Source organism: Perca fluviatilis, chromosome 17, assembly GCF_010015445.1.
Source record: "Perca fluviatilis chromosome 17, GENO_Pfluv_1.0, whole genome shotgun sequence".
Taxonomy (NCBI): Eukaryota; Metazoa; Chordata; class Actinopteri; order Perciformes; family Percidae; genus Perca; species Perca fluviatilis.
Genome location: NC_053128.1, coordinates 27,110,332 through 27,131,905, shown reverse-complemented (window position 1 = coordinate 27,131,905; position 21,574 = coordinate 27,110,332). Strand labels below are relative to the sequence as shown.

At 38.2% G+C, this 21,574-nt stretch overlaps 1 protein-coding gene across 10 annotated transcripts in view; it reads right to left on the bottom strand.

Moving 5' to 3' along the window:
* Positions 1-21,153, bottom strand: part of mast4 (microtubule associated serine/threonine kinase family member 4) — a 101,389-nt gene extending 80,236 nt beyond the window's left edge. For 8 of the 10 annotated variants that reach the window (XM_039780537.1, XM_039780535.1, XM_039780551.1 and 5 more), the window contains exons 1-3: positions 20,622-21,153; positions 18,767-18,769; positions 3,914-4,067 (exon numbers count right to left, since the gene is read on the bottom strand). In XM_039780537.1, the coding sequence (XP_039636471.1) occupies positions 3,914-4,067; positions 18,767-18,769; positions 20,622-20,834 (370 nt within the window). In that variant the 5' untranslated portion in view covers positions 20,835-21,153. The remainder of the gene's footprint in view (positions 1-3,913; positions 4,068-18,766; positions 18,770-20,621) is intronic. The other 2 variants (XM_039780538.1, XM_039780542.1) reach the window with 1 other exon arrangement.
* Positions 21,154-21,574: the final 421 nt, after the last annotated feature.

Sequence of the window (21,574 nt, the reverse complement as noted above, 5' to 3'; positions counted from 1 at the left end):
AATTTACTGTCCTGCGAAGAGCAAAACATGAACTGAAAATAATAGATTTCAAACACTATTGCTGTCTTAAAGACATGCAAGTTAATTTAGAGTTGCACTTAATGCGATCGATTTAGCCATTTTTTGCAGTGCTGTTGGCTACGTCCTGGTTCGATTGAAGAATGTGTTTTCTTGTTTAGTTGTCTTAAGAGTTTCTCAAAATTGACTTACAGTAAAGGTGTGTTAATCTCATCCACGCTTGTCAACATTATTGTCTATTTTTTCTGTGGCATTTTTTCAAAGATGTACTGTAACTAGATAGCTAGCAACGACTGTATATATAGTAAGCTACGCAGGAAGATGACATTGACATTCTCAATCCCACCTCCACCGCTCCGATTAGTCGACTGTTCCTCCAACTGACGGAAAGAGCCATCAATGGGCACAATACCAGACTTATCAGACAAATCAGATATGGGTGGCATTTCAGAGGTATCAGACTGACATTTCTCTCCAATTTAATAATATTGTGAGATTTGTAAATGCAATACATTAAATTTTTTTAAATGCATGTCTTGCATTACAAACACACATATTAGGGGTGCTCTCATGGCAATGGCCACATGGTTTGAGTCAGGTCAAGTCAATGTTCTTTATATAGCTCAATATCACAAATTTGCCTCAAGAAACTTTGAAATCTGTATAGCATACGACACCATCGGTATACAAATACAGGGGGCTGGGTTTGTGCTCTACCTGTGTAATGTTACCGGCTGTAAATGCTTGAAATGCTTAATACCAGAACGCATTTTTTCCTCTTCACATTTTCTGAATTCATGATTATTCTGCAGGCCGGACTGAAAGCTTTGACGGGCCGGATGTGGCCCGCCAGTTACCGATGGCTGCCTTAGGCCATCAAGACCCCTTGAGTCAGGAGACCCTTCTTGCGTTTCAGTCCCTATCTCTTTCTACCCATTTCCTGTCAACTCTCTACTGTCAACTCTGTCTCAATTAAGAGGCATGAAATGCTCCCAAAAAGACGTAAACAGCTTAAAGTTACAGTGGTTAGCCTTTGTACTTTCAAAACACAAAAACCGAGACTGAAAAGTTAACACTGCCTCTATTCATTTTAGCCGTCAGTCTTCTTTCTCACCCCAGATGATACTAGCAACATTTTATCAAATCTTATGAAAATAAATCTGTTTATTCTTGCATTGTCTTTTCCACTGCCGACAAAATTATAAGGCTCAGCTCTGGACCTGGATCTGGATCTGACATGTACTGCTACAGTTCACTCATAGTTACACTGTGATCGCTGTAGTAACATCAAGAGGATTAAAGAGAGACCAAACAGGATGAGGAGGGAAAATTGTGGTCCTTCCTTCCTTCCTTACCGGCAAAATCTTTCCTCACTAAAGCCCATCATAGAAAGGGGGGTATCAGGAGGTAGCAATGTTTTTTTTTTTTAGATTCAACGCAGGTATTTGCAAGGTCAGACCACTCTGTTCCCGACCTTGTAGAGATGCCCCATGTTTCAAGCACACATCTGCTGCATGAATCATGATGTGAAAAATAAACGAACAAATTAAAAGTCTCTACACACACTGTCACTGTTCTACTGGGTTTCATTCACTTGGACATTTTATATTAAAAGTGTCTCAGCCAAGGTAACTTCTCCTTGCCAAATTCACCAAAGGGTAAACAAGGCTTTCTGGGTTTCCAGGCATGTTATGCAAACTTAGGGTTGTAAACCATTAAAACTTTCATTTATCACACTATCATCCCCTCACGGAGAGAAAACTCCTCATTCATCAGGGGGGTTAAAACATAAGCACTTTTGTTTTAAATGTATTTATAAGCTGAGAGAAGTTGTTGTATTCCAAAATAAAGATGTGATTGTATTAGTCTTATAAACATACTGTATAATATGGATTTCAAATTTCACAATTTCAAAGGAACAGCACTTGATGCCGTAACCACAAAATTTGAGCATTAAAGTCTATGGTTGTCCCTTACTTTCCTGGTACATGACATGAGTGAATTTATAGGCATACTTAGGCTCAAACATATAGCCTATTTGTCTGACTGTTTAAGTTTCAATTTTTAAGTTTGATCATTCGATAATAAATTATTGTTATTTATAATGTTAAAGCATGTCTTAACCATTCCAGTATGTGCCCTCAGGTACTGTGCCAGCTGCAAGCACGAACTAGCTATACTGTAACCAAAAATAAAACATCAACAAATACAATTATGTTGAAATCAATACCAGAAAGAAAACCCAATCTAACTCATCTTGCTTTAGTAACACAACCGCATCAATGGAAGTTGACTTGCTTCAGGTTAATGTTTGTTTATTCATCTTGTTTTTATGTAGACCGATTAGTACAGAGTAATGCATTAATTCAAAGCTGCACCTGATGAAAACACAATCTTTCATTGACTGTGAAAAGGTCAACATTTTAATCAGTGAGGTGAAAGTCCTCACAAGGAAAAATAAGCTGTTCAAAGCCCTAAAACAGACAATCAGTCTGAGGTCTGAATGGAAGCAAACAAGGCGGCAGTCACAATAAATGAGCCATAAATCTGTAATTGTCCTGAGACAGGAATGTATCTCATGTGAGCCAGACACGCACTCCTCTAGCCAGAGGCAGAATAAAACTATATAGTTAACTCTTTCCATGCAGCAAAGTTCTTCTCTTTCCCCTGTTACTGGAACCTGGATATAACGTTGATGTACGTTGATAACGTATGTTCTTGAGACCTTGAGAAGTCCTATAGTAATTCCGACAGAAAAAAACTAAATCTGTTCAGGTAGTTTGTACTCGTCAAGTAAGTTCACTCTGCAGGATTTGCTACCGAATCTACCAACTTAAACCCTCAAATCATCACACACTGAATTGTACAATTCCAAGAGGATATCTCTCTGCTGACTTTACACATTCCTCATCACAGGAGCGCAGTCTTTTTCACAAAGCAGTGCCACTGACAGTAAAAAAGCAAGTGATAAGCTTGTTAGCTCATGTATTCTTCCTTATATCCTGAGACTAAGTGTGGCTGTAGAAATAATTTTTTTTTTTTTTACAATTACTACATTTTCAAACACAGTCCACACTTCAGCCAATCTTGTATGGAAAACAATAGGGGTGGGAATCTCTGGACACCATTCGACTCCATCTGCGGTTGCTCACACTCAGCCGTCCTCACCAAAACTAAAGAAGTAGCATTGATGCTGCATCTCAAGAATTGCATTTAAAATGTCCAATTATTGACTTTTCTGCATCAAGACATAATCTTAATAGACAGAATCGCGATGCCTCTAAGAATAGGTTTTTTTTGACATCACCTTTTTCCAGCCCTGCCCCTTTCGAACCAGCTTATTTTTTTTCACTACTTGCTGAAACTGAAAACAGTCATACATTCGAAGGGGAGTTTTTTTTACTTCCAAGCTTGTCCTCAGGGAACTACTTTCTCCACAAAAATGTAGGAAACACTGTAAACTGTTCACAGCAGGGTCTGTAGATTATCCTCTTTGCTTCTATTTTTCCAAGTCATTTTTCATTGCTTTGAATGAAACTTCACTCACTTCCATTGTACTGGGATGGTGGCGCAAATCAGTGAGATCTCAAAACCACAGCAAAAAAAAAAAAAAAGATATCCAGACAAAACTGGCTGGATGTCACTAAAGGTAAGAGGTCAACGTGTTTTTTTTTGTGTGAAATTTAGACTCATTAAGGGTATTAATTGTCCATTAAGGAGCATCCACGCATTCTACAAGTAATAGATGGCCGTTGGTTTGTGGCCATTAATGTGATAATGATTGAAATAAACCGTTTTTCACGTGGATGATGAAAAAGGCAGCCGTTATAGTAGCATGGTAGTCTAAAGCAGTCCGAATACTTGTGAGAACCTAAAATGGGAATGAAATTATTACCTGTGAGACCACCCCCGAGACTCCGTCTTCGAACATGTTTTCCATCGTCACTGAGATGTCGCTTTAATTTGAGAGCAGGACTTAATCCCCGAGTCAACTCGGGGTTACTGGACTTCCTGAGGTAAGCGGAGGGAGGGTAAAGGATGTTGTCCAACTAGAGGAAAAGATAGAAAACAATCACAAGGTTAAAAAATACATTTAATGGTACTTGAAGTTTGTGTTATAACCATATATAAATGTTTTGTTCAATGAAAAAAAAGCACACGAAAGCCCAACTTTCAGCTTGCAAGGCCTTTATCAGTGTGCTGCATACATTAGCTTCAATTTGTATTCTCCTAACCAATTAACCGGCCAACCTAACCCCGGACTAACCCAGAAATCAGAGCCATGTTTCCATGGTAACAAGTGACACCAGTGACACCTGCTGACGATTGGCACCAAACGACAATTAAAAAAAGGGTAAGAACATGGCTCATATTGTGGTTTGCCAATGTGTTGTGGAGCACGTAATGAGAGGGTAAAGTTTTTAGAGACCACAGCAACCTGGAAACATGCAGCAGTGAGATTTGATCTGATCCATAGTCAAAGTCTATTTTTGTAAAACCAGCCATCAGGAGGCCTGATGTACCGAACTATGCGAATTAAAGCTGCAAATACATAAACCGCAGGTAACCACTCTAAGGGGAGGACTCAACTTCCCGAATGATCTCTAGGAGGGGGATTCAAAGGGAAATTAGGTTCAGCTTATAGTTTGGAACAAAATGTAGTTCATGAATCACTTTCCCAATCCAAGACTTGTAATGTTGCCACACCCATGGCTGTTATGATTTTTGAATGAGTAACAGGACACTCTGAGCAATAGGCCAGGCTCCCAAATGACAGTACGCAGATTATTAAAACGGGTATGTTGTCAGAGAGAGCGGTAGCAAAACATATTCTCACACAATGCTAGTCAGAAAAGTAACTTGTCTACATGAAGGAAGATGGACAATTAAGAAATACATTATACACATCACACAACAGGTTGCACCAGCCCATTTGTATTCTCAGGAGATAATGACCGTGCAAGAAGCTCAGACCACATAACAATGCCCGGTGGTGAGGAAGAGGCCCTTCCTGAGAATACAAAGATATACTGTACATGGCTCAGAGCATTCTGTGGAAGGAAACACACTCTGCTTCTCTACGGGAGGATTCATGATCCCAGTACAATTAAGGACAACTGAGACCAATTCTTTGTGGGGTGGCTTGACCTCTCAATCACTGCAGAAATGTAGGAGTGACTAGGGGTGTAAGAAAAAAAAAATCGATACAGTTGAGTATCACGATATTTTATTTTGCAATACTGTATCGATTTTCAAAAAGGCAATATCGATTTTTTTTTTTTTTTAAATAAAAATTATATATTTTTTTTAAACGTTCAAAATATTCATGTAAAACAGTGGTTCACGTCTATGTTGTGTTTAAACCCCCTACTGCTAGATGGCTATGCTGAGACATACCACTACTGTCCTTGCCTAACAGTGCCTAACAGTGCCTAGCAGTGCCTGACTTTTTGCTAGAAGCTAACATTGTAGCTATGGCTGAACTTTGGCCTACTTTAGCATATAAACATTAGCTCACTAAGAACCTGTGAAACACAATCCCAAACTGGCAGTTTGATTTTCTGTGTACTGAATTGTTTACCTTAAGTAAACTGCTTTGACTTTTATGAACATCATGTCTTTTTTTAAATATTAGTTTTTCAAAAAAAATATACTTAAAAAAAAAAAAAAAATCCCAATATATCGCCTTACGCACAGTATCGAAATATATTGCAATATATTGAATCATGACCCATGCATCGTGATACGTATCGCCAGATTCTTGCCAATACACAGCTCTAGGAGTGACACAGTGCAGACTCAGAAAAAACTAATTTAAAGTAATGCATTATCATGGTCCTAACTATAGAAACACATAATTTTATGCAAAAAAGTTTATCTTCAGTTATCACTTATAAATACAATAATTTGAGGCAATTGTTTGCAGCTCCAAATTAGGCACAAATAGACAGTGTAAAATCAGGATCTCATGACCCTGACATGCCACAGCTCCGCAACAATGTTGTTCACTGTTTATCTGAAACATACTATATGTGATATGTCTGTGCATATATCTACAATCCTGTCTGACCTGTAATAGTGGTACTGAGACACACACATGAAGAAAGGAAAAGAAACAGGAACAGTGCAGCAGGATGGTGGAACATAAATTATAGGGGTGTACGATCCAGAAAATGTCACGATTCGATTCAATATCGATTTTCAGGCTCAAGATTCAATTCAAAAATAAAAAATGTAATTAAATTAAAAAATATGAATAATTTTCTATGAATTTTCTATTTCTAATTCTATGAATCGATTTTGAATCGGTAGAGCTTGAATCACGATTGGAATGTGAACCGATTTTTTTGCACACCCCTAATAAATTACTTCTCAGCTATGTTTAAACACGGACATCAACTCTATTTCTATTGAGTTGGCATACAGCGCATGGTCACATTTCATATACTTAATTTACTGCATTTACTCACAGAAGACATTTGCTTTATTATATAACCGAATGCTGCAGTAATAAAAAAGAAGACTGAATGAAAACTTTCCATCTGTGTAAGCCTCAAACAAGTCACTTATTTATGAGTAGCTTATTTTTTGAACAGAAGAGTTTATGCAACATTGCAAAGATGCCCCTGCAACTGAGTTTGTTAAAACTGTATTTTATCACAATTAATTCATTGTCTAATCAGAATTCAGCCTTTCTTCAACACTGTAGTGGTATAATTGGGCTCAATAAAAACATTCACACAACCACCATCTAATAGTTGACCAATAACACTGTTGAGGCTGAGATAAAGAGGTGTGATAGCCAGATGTTGATTTGCACTTTTGTTTCAAATTATTCAGTTAAATTGCAGTTTTCAGAAGAAAAATAAATTGAATCAACATGATCCCTTGACAGGAAACACTATTTTAGCCATTGCAACTATATGACTAAATGATAATTTTCTACAGAATATAATGGCTGTCATGTTGTGCAAAAAGCTCAGTTTTGTCAGTTGGTTCAGTTAGCTGTGCAGCATTTACGCTGGGCTAAATATTTAGTAACAAATAATATCTAGGTAGGAACTAGTTTGTGTGGTGCTACCCGTATTCATTTAGTGACATGTAAATCTCTATTTATTAAACATTCAAGTGATAACTAAACAGAGTTTGAACTTACGAACAGCTGTGCAACTGTCTTCAGGTACAGAACATAAAAGGCAAATACATTCAGATTAATCACAATGATAAAAGAATGGACAGAATGTTATGTCATTTTAAAGCTAACAGATAATAACCAAGCAATGCCTTTATAAGCAGCTTAGAGCTATGATCTGAAACAATCAGCTCCTGCATCATTCAGTCACATTGTTTATAGACGGAAGCAGCTTTCTCAGGACAGGTCGTTACGGTCTTTATGCCTGAACACCATGGACCACAGTGATACATGTTGCATGTACTATGAATCGGGTTATAGTAGTCACCTCAACAGTGTTACTGGTCATAGTAGTCACCATAGTAGTTACTCATTGGTAGTGTCACCATGTGTAAAGTTTCTACATCAAAGAAAATTAGATGCATTTTATAGAAGTGGCTGTAATTCACTATCTTTCTTCATCTTCTTTCCTTCCTTCATCTTCTTGCGGTGAGAAATTTGTGCAGTATTTTCATTAAGGTCTTTTGTGTTTGGATTATTGCATACGTTTAACAAAGACATAAGAAATGTGATGTTTCTGATTTGTTTGTTTGGTTGTTTTACATGCAGAACACATAATATTAATAAACACCAGCAGATGACTTTAAACTGATAAAATCAAGCACGACAATCTGCGATTGCATCTTGCTATCTGTGCACTGGGTCAAAGTCTGAAATTTAGAGGTGTGCGATATATTTTGGTGACATTTGCTTTTAACTTGACTATGCAAACATGAAATATCAATTAATCAATATATAAAAAGACAAAACGCTACTTGAGGAGCAGTATGTGATGCAGAAAATTCTTTTACCTTTCAAAGGGCCATTAGGTATATTCTTGCTGCCTACTTAGAATAATGGTATGGAGGCATACAGCACAATCTGACCATTTTAAACCCAAGACAACAAACTGTATAAGCCTTGAATTCCTTGCAACCTTTTGCCTTCATCCTCCTGACTCAGTTGGTGCACCAAAACAAAAATATGAGCTTGTGAAAAGTGTGGAGGGCTGCCAAAGCTGGCCAGAGTTTCATCTGATTTTTTTGGTCGGCTGAGTTTGGCCAGCAATATCAACCAATTATAAAAGATCATCTGGGTAATCTGTAAACCATTTTTCCTGTTCCATGATTATCTGAATTTAGGCAATTTATAAGAGACCTGACAGTAAGCTCTGTTATTAGAGGATATTAGTCAAATTTCTGTTGGTCCAAAACATCTGCATTTTAAAAGTGGGTGCCAGCACTTTAAATGCAAACTTGATTACGTGGTAGCACTGCAGTAAAAGCCAATAACAGTTGGCTCTCTGTGTGCACAGCGGGTAGCACACACATTGCCGTTTGGGCAGAAGCCAGTGCCCTTTCACCTACCATTCCTCCCTCCCTACAGCAGAGAGCCACGCAGAGATTTTGAGAGCAAGATCAAACCTGACCTGCGCCTACTTCCTCCATCCTCTTTCCCCTCTCAGCTTCACACACACTATGACTAGTACCAACAACCCTTGGTTGTCAAAGCAAAGAATAGAAAGCAAGCAAGAGAAATGAAGACAGTGGACTGCATACACGAAAAGTTGGTTGTGTTTACCAACTGAAAGATGAGGCAACTTTAACTTGCATAGAATGTGTCACAACCGGAGACATTTATGTGCTGTTGCACCATCAACTTTCTATTAAGAATACTGAGTCTAATATTTACAAAAACAACCCTGATGCCCCTGTGGTCAATGATACCATGTAAACCACAATATCCGTTTAGCTCCTTCCTACTCTATTACTCACAAACACATGAGAATAATCCATTATACTAATCACTAATAAATTAAACCAGCAATGGTTTTGTTTGGGGCGGGCACAACACTGACAAATCACAGTGTTAAGTTGATATGGCCAACTTAAAGTGATGGTTCGGAGTAATTTCACCCTAGGGTCCTTTGCACCATGACCTCGAGCCAAACACCCCCCCAGAAGCCTGCAGTTAGACGAGTGCTTAGGGCCGTCTACAAATTACTACACCGAAAAGAGATACAACAAAAATATTTATTAATTTAATGATTAAACAAGGTAATGTCTCCAAACTTACCTCAATTATTACTTGTCTCCTGCTCGTTATACTACAGCACTTACTTAAAAAAAAAAAAAAGTTAAATAAAAAAATATTTTCTCTTTTCGGTGTTGTAATTTGTAGACGGCCCTAAGCACTCGTCTTACAGCAGCAACAACAACAGCAGAGAGCAGAGGCCAGCAGGCAAGTGTTATTTAGATAAACTTCTGGTGTACTTACAAACTTTCCAATCCATCGTTTTATGAGTACATAACCTATATGTACTAGTGTAGACGTTTGGTATCATTTCGGGCATTATTAGTGGGGTCATTTATAGGGTTGGGTACCGAAACTCGGTTCCAATAGGGAACCGGCGCCGACGTAAACGGTAGTAACGAGACCGAATAAGAACGAAAGTTTCGGTGCCTCATTTCGGTGCTTGACTTTACACTACACCTGACAGCATGTAACGTTAGCCTACCTTCGGCTAGCAGCTGGATTAAACACCGGTAAAATGCAGACAGCTAACGTTAAACAGTGTAAAGTGTGACTGTATTTCACTGTGGAGGACTTCAACAGCGGGATTTAACAGTCTGCACTGCAGCGCAGCAGCAGCTGCCGTTGCGTCAATTCATAGATATACAGTATGTTTGTGTGTTGGTATTAAACAACACAGACGGTGCGTTCACTTGCAGCTGCCGTTGTCGGAATTAAACAACACAGACGGTGCGTTCACTCCGCAGCTGCGTTGTCGGAATTAAACAACACAGACGGTGCGTTGCACTTGCAGCTGCCGTTGTCGGAATTAAACAACACAGACGGTGCATTCCGCTAAAACAGGGTCGCCTGGTGCATTCACAGTAATTGTAAAATACCCTTTTCCCATCTGGGGTTCAACAGCAATTTACTGGTGAAATAAGTTATTGTTATTGTTATAGTTATTACATTATTATAAAATCTTTAATTTTGACCATGGCCTTAGCAATAAAAAAGTCACTGACTGTTGTTTACTACCCTTATTTTTTTTTTAAACTTTATTGAAAAGTACCGGTTCAGGCACCGGCACCGTTTTAAAAGTATCGATTTAGCACCGGAATCGAAAAAAAACCAAACGATACCCAACCCTAGTCATTTACGAGATACAAACGTGGGTCCATTAGCCCCTGCGCTAAGCTATTCAGCTGATAACGCTACTCTAGCTAACTCTCCCAATGTTAGACCCAGGTGAAAAAAGCTTCTGGGGGGGGTGTTTGGCTCGAGGTCATGGTGCAAAGGACCCTAGGGTGAAATTACTCCAAACCATCACTTTAACAGAAAACGATTACCTATTCACAGTATCCAGCAGTTAAAAACCAACATTAGCATTCGTGTTCCGGACCAAGTGGTGAATGCAAGTCCAATATTCACTCCATTTTAGCTCTGTTGGTTTCTACCAACTCCTGAGGGAATTATCTGGCTCTCTAGCTGCAAGATGCAATAAAATCAGTGGAAGTAAGGAAAAGGAAATTAATCAAGTCAGACAATGTGCAAGAGAAATTATGAGAAAACAAAGAAATAAAATGTAATGCACGTAGGGAACGGTTCCAACATACTGTGGTTAAGACAGAGTGCAGAAAGCAGAGCAGACCCTCACTAGATGTTTTGCTTCTACTGTTGACCTTTACCAGCCAAGACTACAAAACTGCATACATTGGAGGTGGGTAAAGACAATCAGCTTTAGACAATTTCTTCTATACCGGTATATACACACAAGCATGCACAGCTACCTAAACAAACTGACAAGCAAAAAGAGCAGCAGGAAGAGCTGTATATCATACAAAGGCAAATGCAAGGCTGAAAGAGCAAAAAAACAAGGCTGCTGGCGATGAAGGACGACGACGACCTGGAACTAGTGGCAACGAAGGCTGACTGTGGCGTCGCCTCACATCCGTTTGTCTTGGCCAAAAGTTTGCACTGGAACACACCGCAGAGACAGCCGACGGCCAAGTGCCACGTATGTTCAGCACATGCATGCAAGAAAATAACTCTCTTATAACAACAAGAGGTGGTAATTAATCATCATTCAAAAAGGGAAACCGGATACAAACATTGCTATGGTACCCACAACAAACAGCATTTGCCTGACTCAACAGTGGCAGAATCTAACAGAACCTACGGTCCTTCTGCTTCACTCCCCGCCGGGAAGACGGCGGAAACCGGGAGATGGCTAACCAGACTGTCCATCTCCCGGGCTGTCATACGTTCTCTCAGCAAAGAACAAAAGCTTTTCGTTTTCGCAAGTGAGTAGGCCAAGGCGAGAAGAGGGAGATTAGCTTATGTTAGCCAACACATTTATAAATTCAAATTATCTTCGACTATCGGAATTAGTTCCAACAGCCCTAGTGCAGACGGTGCAGAGAGAGAGGACTATTACGGTCTTTATATTAAATTTCACGGTGTAGGATGTTAGTTTATTAATGTTTATTTTGTAACGTGTAGATATGTAGATCTTTTAAAATAAATGCTACTGTTAAAATAAACACACCTACACAAGTAGTTATGTATCTCGTATCCCATTTGCCATCTTATGGAAATAATGTGCAAAAATTGTTTTTCCAATCGTTCAAACCTATGTGTTTTTAGAAGGAACATTCAAATGTCATTTTTGGCCAGTTTGACAGCTCTTATGTGTATTGGATTGAGCAGATGAGATGAAAAATGAGAAGAGCTTTCTGTGTGCGCTCTTTTGCGTTTGTTTGCTATCCTCACTACCGTTTTCAATCAGATGGATTGGCTGTTCAGCCGACGGCCGACGCTTTGCACTGGTGCGGGACACACCGCACAAACTAGGGCGACGGTCGCTCACAGTCAGCCCAACTTGGACCGACGGCTGCCTGAATTAAAAGGTGAAGAGAGTTGAGTCATGATTTCCTCATTAAAAAAACAAATGTAAAGCAGTTGTACAAAGGGAGAATTAGCAAACGTATTCACATCCAAGGATATTAATTCCCTTTTTAGGGATTTGAGAGGTGTTGTTTATCATTATACTGAGATTGGAGATAGGAACCTTTTACAAGTGTGAACAAATTGTTATTAGGGTCTTTCATTGGTTGCTAAGACACAATGAGCACACATTCACAGTAAAACAGGAAGACAGAAGCCATACATCAAAAAGGCTTTTACACTTTGCCTTTTTCCAGTCATTGTTGTCCTTTATTTCACTCAAAGCTCTCCCTGCCATTGTTACTCTATCATATACTTTTCAAACCAACAATTGAGAATAACACAGACGGGTAATAATTAAAATCACATTTTTCACACATGCTAACACACTCCTCTAAAATCATAAACTCAACTGAGCATTGGTACAGTGACACAACTTCAAGAATCCCCCTATCACTTAGTGGTATGGTTTTCATGGAGAAATATCCTGTTGATGATAAAGTCTAGACCCTCTACACTGAATTACAAAGACATGGCAAAATTCAGCTTTGAAAGCCAAAATCTGTAGATGTCCATGTTGTTGCATTTAAAAGTCCACCACAGACTGCAGAGTGGTGCTGTTACATAACTTCACTTCATCATGGTTGGTATTTCACTAACAGAGTGAAGTGTCATCAACCAACAGGGCATTTTAATCAAAACAAGTCATTTTCCCCACTTTAGTTAGTCTAAACTAAAGCAATGTTCAATATTACTGACAAGGAGTCTAATAAACTGTGTGTGCAATCTATAACAAGTTTGCACGATATTAAAGAGCCTAATGTTGCTGATGCTTCATGGTCCAACATGATAATCCTTTTTCCATTTCCTTTTCAGTAGCCTACAAAACAAACCCATGGTGTGATTATACAGTGTGATGGTCATTTCATACAATGCTTACATCTTGGTGAACTGTACTCAATGACATCTTGAGATAAGGAACATGTTCATTGCTCTTTTTCTCAGGGTCAACTGCAGTAGAGCAAACTATGCTCTGGTCGACCTCGTCACCCAACATCTGTCTACTTCAACTCTCCCCGAACTCCTCTGGCCCAAATCTCTCTTCCCTTGCTTTCTGCACTGAGACTCTTTACTCACGAGGAAAACAGCACACTTAAAAGTCTCACGGCTCAAATTCAAATACCTCTAATGACTCTCCTAAGGGTCATTCACATTTCTGTCACCCAATGGACACTTTATTTGTCTCCTTACACTGACACTGTCCTTTCATTAACTAAAGAAAATCTTCGGCTTTGAGTATTTGAATTACTTTGTGTGTTCTCAGGGGAATTCAGTTTCCTGTGTTTACATGATCTACAGTTGGAAAAATTTTGGATTGCTTTCCTTGTCCAAGTTCATACCATTGACCATGTTAAGATTTCTTATCTTCTGCATGTAAAGAATTAAACCATGCATTATGTCTTCCACCAAGGAAGTCATGTTTTCCTGCATCTTAGCAGAGTGCCTTGGGAGATTATTTTATGCATTTTGTAAAACCTGGTGTACCGATAGGCTGTAGGCCAGGGAAAAACTGATTACATTATAAACATGATGTGCATCGGGAACAACTAGGGTTGTTTTTGTGTCTCTGATTCAACCATGACATGAGACACTGTACCAGTGTTGTTTGTACTGTGCTGTCAATTTATTGGACCATGAGTCCATAATAAAAGCATATATATATATATATATATATATATATATATATATTCTTCACCAGAAATCCGTGCATATCCCAGAAGCAAAATATAAATAAAATTCTACCAAAACTTTTCACCCAAAATTAAATCAACAGAGCACTGCTTTCAGGGTTGACCTTGTGCTAAATATTTGCTAAGTAACAAATCTTCGCACCAAAAGACTTAAAATAACTGGTCACTGGTAAGGGGGCAAACACATTTTAAATGACAATTTTGCAATCATGTTCATTTAATTGTGGGAAGCCAAATTTGTGATCACGATTAATATTAGATTAATTGTGCAGCATGTCTACAAACGACAGAAAAGAAGAGTCAAAAATCATGACGTGATGAAAGATTCTGGAAAGACAGTAGGAGTCCACAGTAGGAGTGAAAAGAGTCTTAACCAGATTGTGTTAATCCTCTTTTCCACAAAGCATGCACTGACACTGACACATTACTCTAATCACCCTAACTGGCAGACTGCTTAAATAAATGGCTATTTATTTAGGGGCACAGCACAGGAACAGAGCTATTGCAGAGAGAGAGTTAAATATTGTCAAACAGAAGCAAATATTGATACACCAAGAGCACGAGTGCAATGCATGGCAGTTGCCCTTCCGACTTTAGGGAACATGCCCTCTAAACCAAAGATTATGTCGGATTGAAACAGATGGTAGAACGGAAATAAAGACTAACAAACAGCTTGACTTGGTCATTCAAAATTAGGAATTCAATTAGGAAGACCACCAAAATGTCATAAAAAAGTCCTGTTGGTTTTTAATGTTGCCCCTACATCAATGCAAAATGACTGGCAATTAAGTATTTAAGAAGCAGATTCAAACTAGAATTTCTGCCTTGCGGTTGTATGCCTCTGCCAACCAGTGCAGTTCTATGGATGTAAACGACAACAACTTACATAATATACTGTATGTAGTGAAGACTTGAAGGACTTTTAAAAAAAAAAAAAAAAAAAAAAAAAAAAGGCATTAGGGGGAAAACCAGTGATTTACCTTCTGTTGATCAACAGCAGCAATGCATTCAGAAAAAAAGAAAAAGCACCAAAAGTGTTTACATTGATTACATAGTTAGAGAAACGTTATGGTGGTATTGTAAAGTGTATGAAACATGTGAATCTAAAACGACTTCTCTCAGCCTCCACAAAAACTATTTATCTTTATCATGGAGACATTTTTAAACAAACAAATCTCTCTCCAGAAACTGTCCTTGCATGCTAAACACAGCCAGAGACCAAATTAACATGTCTTTCGTGAGATAAATGAGTGTCCTGCTAACCTAAACAGAGCAGCTCTAGTTCAAAGCTTTCTAGTTGTTTAAATCATCCAGTTAATGCAGTTTGCTGAGTGCCAATTGTCACACATGGTTAGTTCCCATTTGAACAAAGTCATTACTCACTGCAAAGTGTGCCAGTTTGTTAAAATTAAACTGCTCCACAGGGAAGTGCTGAGGAAGATATTTCCTTTTAGTAGAGACATTTTCTTATTTCTTTAATCTCTGTATTTGGGTTGTTGTTGTTTTTTTTTTACAGCACTCTAACCTTATTGATTTTGCTTTTAGGGAAGACATTTGTTATTCAGCTGGTGCAGTAAATTATTTGACTGCTCCATACAGTACATCATTCAGTGTAATATACACGCATGGGTAAATATGGGGCTGAATCTATCAGTTGACAGCAGCTGCCTGTTGGGTGGTGGATAAAGATGAATGGATGTAAAGTCAGTGTAATAAATTCAATGTCACAAAAATAAAGCAAATGAAAAGAGTGTTACAAGCAAACAACCTTTAAATGGTACAATACATTTGATGGAAAGACTATGCTAGCTGCCAGGTAGTGAACAGTGGGTTTTTAAGAGCTAATACACAAGTATGTTATGTATAGTTCTTTAGTGCGCTTGCATAAATGCAATTTGAAACCAAAACTAACCGGATCAACGTGAACATAGGTTTGGACTTTCAGGTATGAAAAGGCCCTATAAACTAACTTTATCCGTGTTTTGCTTGGATGCTTGGGCAGTGCATGACGCAATGCATTTTCCATCTCACCCCACCAGCGAGGAAGTCATTTAGTTAATGTTGATGCTCACTCTTTGTACTGAATATAATCCACTCGATTGTCAAGTAACTACTGTACTACAAAAACATCTGCAAGACTGAATAAGTAAACCTGGCATGTAGAAAGACAAGAAATAATCACCATAATATCTTCTCTGATCTATGCCAAAGTGACCTGCCCACTACAAGTTTGTATTACTTATCATACTACAGTGGGAATACTGGTTTAAAATATCATACATTGCTAAAAGTCTAACATTTAAGGCTAAACACAGCTTGATCATGATCCGCTGTGGTATATGCATTTGTTGTTGCTGCAAATATAAATGCAAGAAAACCAAACAGGAAATGGTGTGATTAAGCAAAACACAACCGGCAATTCCCGTACTCTGCTATCACAACATGAGAGGTAGAGATGAGAAAGTATGGGAACAGAGGATTTATAATTATGGGGGGGGAAATACAAAAGCAGCAGGACATATATAGACAAGTAATACAATGATTAACACATTGACGGATTGTGTACCTTGGCAAGCAGTGTGCCAGACTCACTGTGTGTTAAGTATTATCTAAAACCTAGAACTATTTGTAATAGTCCTACGTGCAGGTAAAGCATAGAATAAGGGTTCATTTACACTAGATCAGTCGGCCCAGCGATTCGCCACAGAGTTGTGTTGTTCGTTGAACTACGAAGCCTTCTGTAAATATAGAAAATGTACAGTATATCTGTATAATGATATCTGAAAACTTTTAACAGATCCCACTTTGAGAATCACTGCTCTATAGTAAACTCAGCTTTAAACAAACAGACTAGAGCTGCAACAATTAAGTCGATTAATTGATTGAAAGAAAATCAATTGCAACTATTTTGAAATGCCAAATATACTCTGGTTCCATTTTCTACTTGTTTTTGTCATATGTCACAGTAAATTAAATACTCTTGGATTTTGGAGTATTGGTCCGACAACACAAGTGATTTAAGGACATCTACTCTGGCAAGTTGTTATGGGCATTCTTCAGTACTTTTGATTAATCTGCTTACTATTATCTTGATTAATCAATTAATTGTTAAGTCCATAAAATAGAGCAGCAATAATTTGTAGATTTATTGATTGATAATAAATCATTTTTAGCCTTTTTTTGAGCAAAAATGCCAAAATGTGGTGGTTTCATCTTCTTAAATGTGAGTATTTGCTGGCTGCTCAATGTAGTTTCCTACAATTATAAACTCAATATCTTTGGGTTTTGGACTGTTGGTCGGCTTTGGACTCTATGATAGGCCTTTTCTGACCATTTTAGGACATTTTATGGACCCACCAATGTCGATTAGTTGATTGATCGAGAAAATAATCAACAGATTAATCAATAATAAAAACAATTGTTAGATTTGCCCTAACATAAAATATCATAAAATAGTGAAAATACCTGCCATAATTCCCTAAACAGCGAACATCTTCAAATTGCTTGTTTTGTCCAACCAACAGTCCAAAGATATTTAATTTACAATAGATTGGTTGGGATTTGCTGCGGAAAAATATGACTAAAAACGATGAAGTGATTAACAGGAGCAATTGCTACTGACACTAATATCGAACTTGCAATGCATAATTGACAGCAGCAGTTCATATCCAGCAGCAGTTCCTGGGCCAAAATCCATTTATTAATCTGGACGGTATGCTTTCTATTCTAATCAATTGCTATTATTTCATTTTACTATTTTCTGTGTGGGATAATCTCATCCTGGCCATAGGTAATGTTCTCTGTCACTGCCCACGGCATTGGACAGATTTAGATGTCTGGGATTGACAAAGATGCAACCACACTGATTTTGTGAAGATAGGCATCAAACAAACATTGCAAAAAACTCCATGAAGCACCACCGTAGTAAGTATCTGATTCCTTAAAACAATGCACGAGGCTAAGTCTGGAAAGGAGACGTCATGTGAGTTCTCAGAAGTCTTTCCTTCTTTAACTCCACAGCAGCAAAACATAGGTCAAGTGTCAGGATTCCGCGATTATCCTTGTAGTAATACCACTGGAAGGCTGCTGGCAGGTTACCTAAGCTGCTTTCTGGTGTTTTGGCCAGTGACATGTCTATTTAGTGCAGTGTAACAGGTCAAATTACATCTCCTCTTCTGTGGCCAGCAAGAGGTCACTGGTTTTAAATGAACTTCAAACTGACATTTCAAAAGGGATCAAGCGCAAATTGCACAAGGTTCAATGCATGCTGCTCTGGCTTTTGAAGTCGGTTTAAAATTTGGTTTAATTTTAGTAAAACTATTTTTGGGAAATCATATTTCATTTGCTGTCCATAAAGGGCGAAAATCACACATTGTATTTCAGTCAATTCAATGTTATTTATAGTGTCAAATCATAACGGAAGTTATCTCGGGACACTTTACAGATAGAGTAGGTCTAGGCCACACTCTATAATTTACAACAATTCCACACAGTTGAATATTCAGAATGTATTCTAATCACGGAGAATAGTTCACTTTGAAAGAGAATGGAATAAGAGGCCGGTATTAGTCCTTGCCCTTCATCTGTGATATCTAAATTCTATTTAGCTAATGGACTGTTAAACTGTTATCCAGCCAAACCAAATTAGTTAAGCACCAGTGTTTGCAACCATGACACCACCCAGGGGGTATTTTCTAGGGGATGTGGGTGCATGCTGGAGAGTCTGATACACTTACAAATACTGATTTAACAGTCGTAGCGTGGAGAAACAAAAGGAATGAAATTAGTTATATTCCATGTCTGCAGGTCTGTGCAAATCCAACTTCCATGACAAAGGGGTGGAGTAATACCTGGATAATGATGAAACCTTCTGTATTCTCCCATTGCTTATATTGGACTTTATAAGAGATTACAGTCAGCCACACCTACAGCCTGAAGTCATGCTGCATGATATTAAAATTGAAATTTTTTTTACGTAGGTCAGGTGATAGCTTGAAAGCTCAAACACACCCTGCATGCATCAGGTGTGCATTGTGCTCATTCGAGCCAGTCAAACCAGTCCGCAGCAGCATCAGGGTGTTCCCTACAATTATAGGGCTAACACAGCACCCAATCCGCTTTGGAATCAATGTGAAGAGCATCAAAACTAAATTACATTTTCCATATCTAATGGTTGTAGTTAGTCACCAGTGGACTTCTTTAGCAAGTTTTGTCTTTAAGCTTTTTGCGTGTTGTTTATTTATTATCTGCTCTATCTTTTCCAACTTTTTGTACGAGATGCTAAAAATGGTCCAAAATATTAAAATGCAAAATGCATTTTGAATGAATGTAAAAATGCATTCTATTTTAAAAAAAAATATATTTTATGGGAAGGACCCCCAAACCTGTCACCAAAATATGTGCACCTAAGTCGTCCACAAATCTAGGGAAAACACTGAAAGTGTTAAATAAATTAAAAAGCTGAGACATGAATTTTGTCTTCCTCATTTTTCCCATCTGTTTCCTGAACAAACACCACAATATATGCATGCTCCTCTACAAGATTAAAGTGTAGCTAGCCCCAGTTTGTGTCTCCCATGTATTACCATTACATTCGGGTCACAGAGCTTTACATCAGATTTTCCGAAAAACCAAACACCCAGAAGCTAATTTAACACTTACCGCTGTTATGAAGGTAAGGATTAGTTTTAGAGCGGCTGTGGTTTGTGGTTCTGCTGAATTCTGTTATACTGAGTGGTGTGTCGAATATTTAGTCCACCCTCACTGATATTTAAGGTGGACAAAATATTATAACTCAATAACATGCAATACAATTAAACAGCACCACAAACTGCAACCTCCAAAACGACCATAACGTTGAATCAGCACCTCTCTAAAACTGTTTCAACAAAAACTAAACAATATAACCTTCCGGAACGTGATTCTTACAGGAATGTTGTATTAGACTACTGATAATACATTTATTTTTTGTTGATGTTGAAAAAAACTGAGTAACAACACACACATCATTTCTGGCTACAATCTTTGTTTGGATTAGAAAGAAAGAAAAAAAAAAAAAAGGGGTTATAAATCTGTTTTTCAATTTGATTCAATTCAAACAACTTCCCAACAGGGCAATTCAATTTTGCCAACCAGTCACATAAACATACATGCAGCAGATTGAATATTTTTTTCATCCAGATGGTTAGAGGAGGGTTTGAAGAATTTGGTAATACCTTCAGTAATGGTAATATATGACAGGCACACATTGGAGCTAAAGTTAGGCAATCAAAAACATGTATAAGCAGTGCCCATATGGTAAACATCCACTACAGCTGACTGAATGACTCAGGACTCATCATAGTCAAAACAGAGAGCAGTGCAGCACTTTACTGTACTGAAAGACTGGATGATGAGTATAACTTGTAAATGGAGTGGATGAAGTCAAACAAACACTTAGCATGAATTATACTTAGCCTGCACTGACTTCATGACATGTGCAAGACTACCAAACATTCAGTTCAGACACTGAGCTTATGCAGATGGTTGTTTACAAATATTTTGACAGCAGGAGCTACAATAATGGAGTGTAACGCTGTCTTCAGGAGTGTTAAAGGGATTAAAATGATTAGTGGCAGGCATGAGTGTGCGCTAGTTTGTATTTAACATGAGCACACACTTCAGACAAACCATACATTTGAATTTCCACCTCAAATTTGCAGCCTAGTAGTTTGGGTGTTTACCTTTTCGTCTTCGTCCTCACTTTCTTCTTGTCTTGGTGTCTCCTTGTCGTCCTCCACTTCGTTAACACTTTCGAAATCCGAGTTGTGGCCGTCATCTCCATCTCCAGAAACTTTCCTGTCCAGGAAGGGCGTCATTTCTTCTCCCTCGGACAAGGTGTTTGAACCGGACGACGAAGACTCACTTCCACACGACAAATAACGTTTCTGCTCCATTTTATATTATCCCCAATTTTCAAAGCAATAACAACCCAATTCAAAAATTAAGATGAATTAACCTGTCAACGCACCTGTCCAGTGAGTTCATTTTGTTACAGGTCGCGAGCCCATAAAAGGATACCACGGGTAAAAACAAAGTCACGACGTTGCGGAAAGTCTGTGATAGCGATATTAAAATACTTATCGACCCAGTTAAATATGAATGTGCGCGTTAGGCTGAAGTCTCCACTTCAGTTAAAAGTTGCCTCTCTTTGGGTTTTGTAGCGTATTACTTTCCAAACAGCGTGAGTCCATGCTGTCACTGCCTTCATGAATGCACAAGTCGAGCCTGCAAACACAAAATAAACCCCGCCCACAACGTGCTGGGGCGGACCAATCAGATTACTGCAGCTTCAAAACCAAACAGAGGCAGTTAAAATCACTTTTAGCTCAGTCCATGCCATATCGGAAGGGGTCAGCAAGTAAGTGCGACCAGTGGTGGAACCATAGACAGTATGGGTGGAACAAGTATTCATATTTTAATAAAGTCAAAGTAGCAATACCACAGTGTAGTAATACTCTGTTACAAGTCCTGCATTCAAATTATTACTTTAGTAAAAGTACAAAAGTATGAGCAAAAATATACACAATGTACCAAAAGTAAAAGTAGTCTTCAGTTCAGAAGTAGACTGTATATATTAAATTACTGGATTATAATAAGGGATTCATCACTTTTATGTTGCAGCTTAAAAAAATGT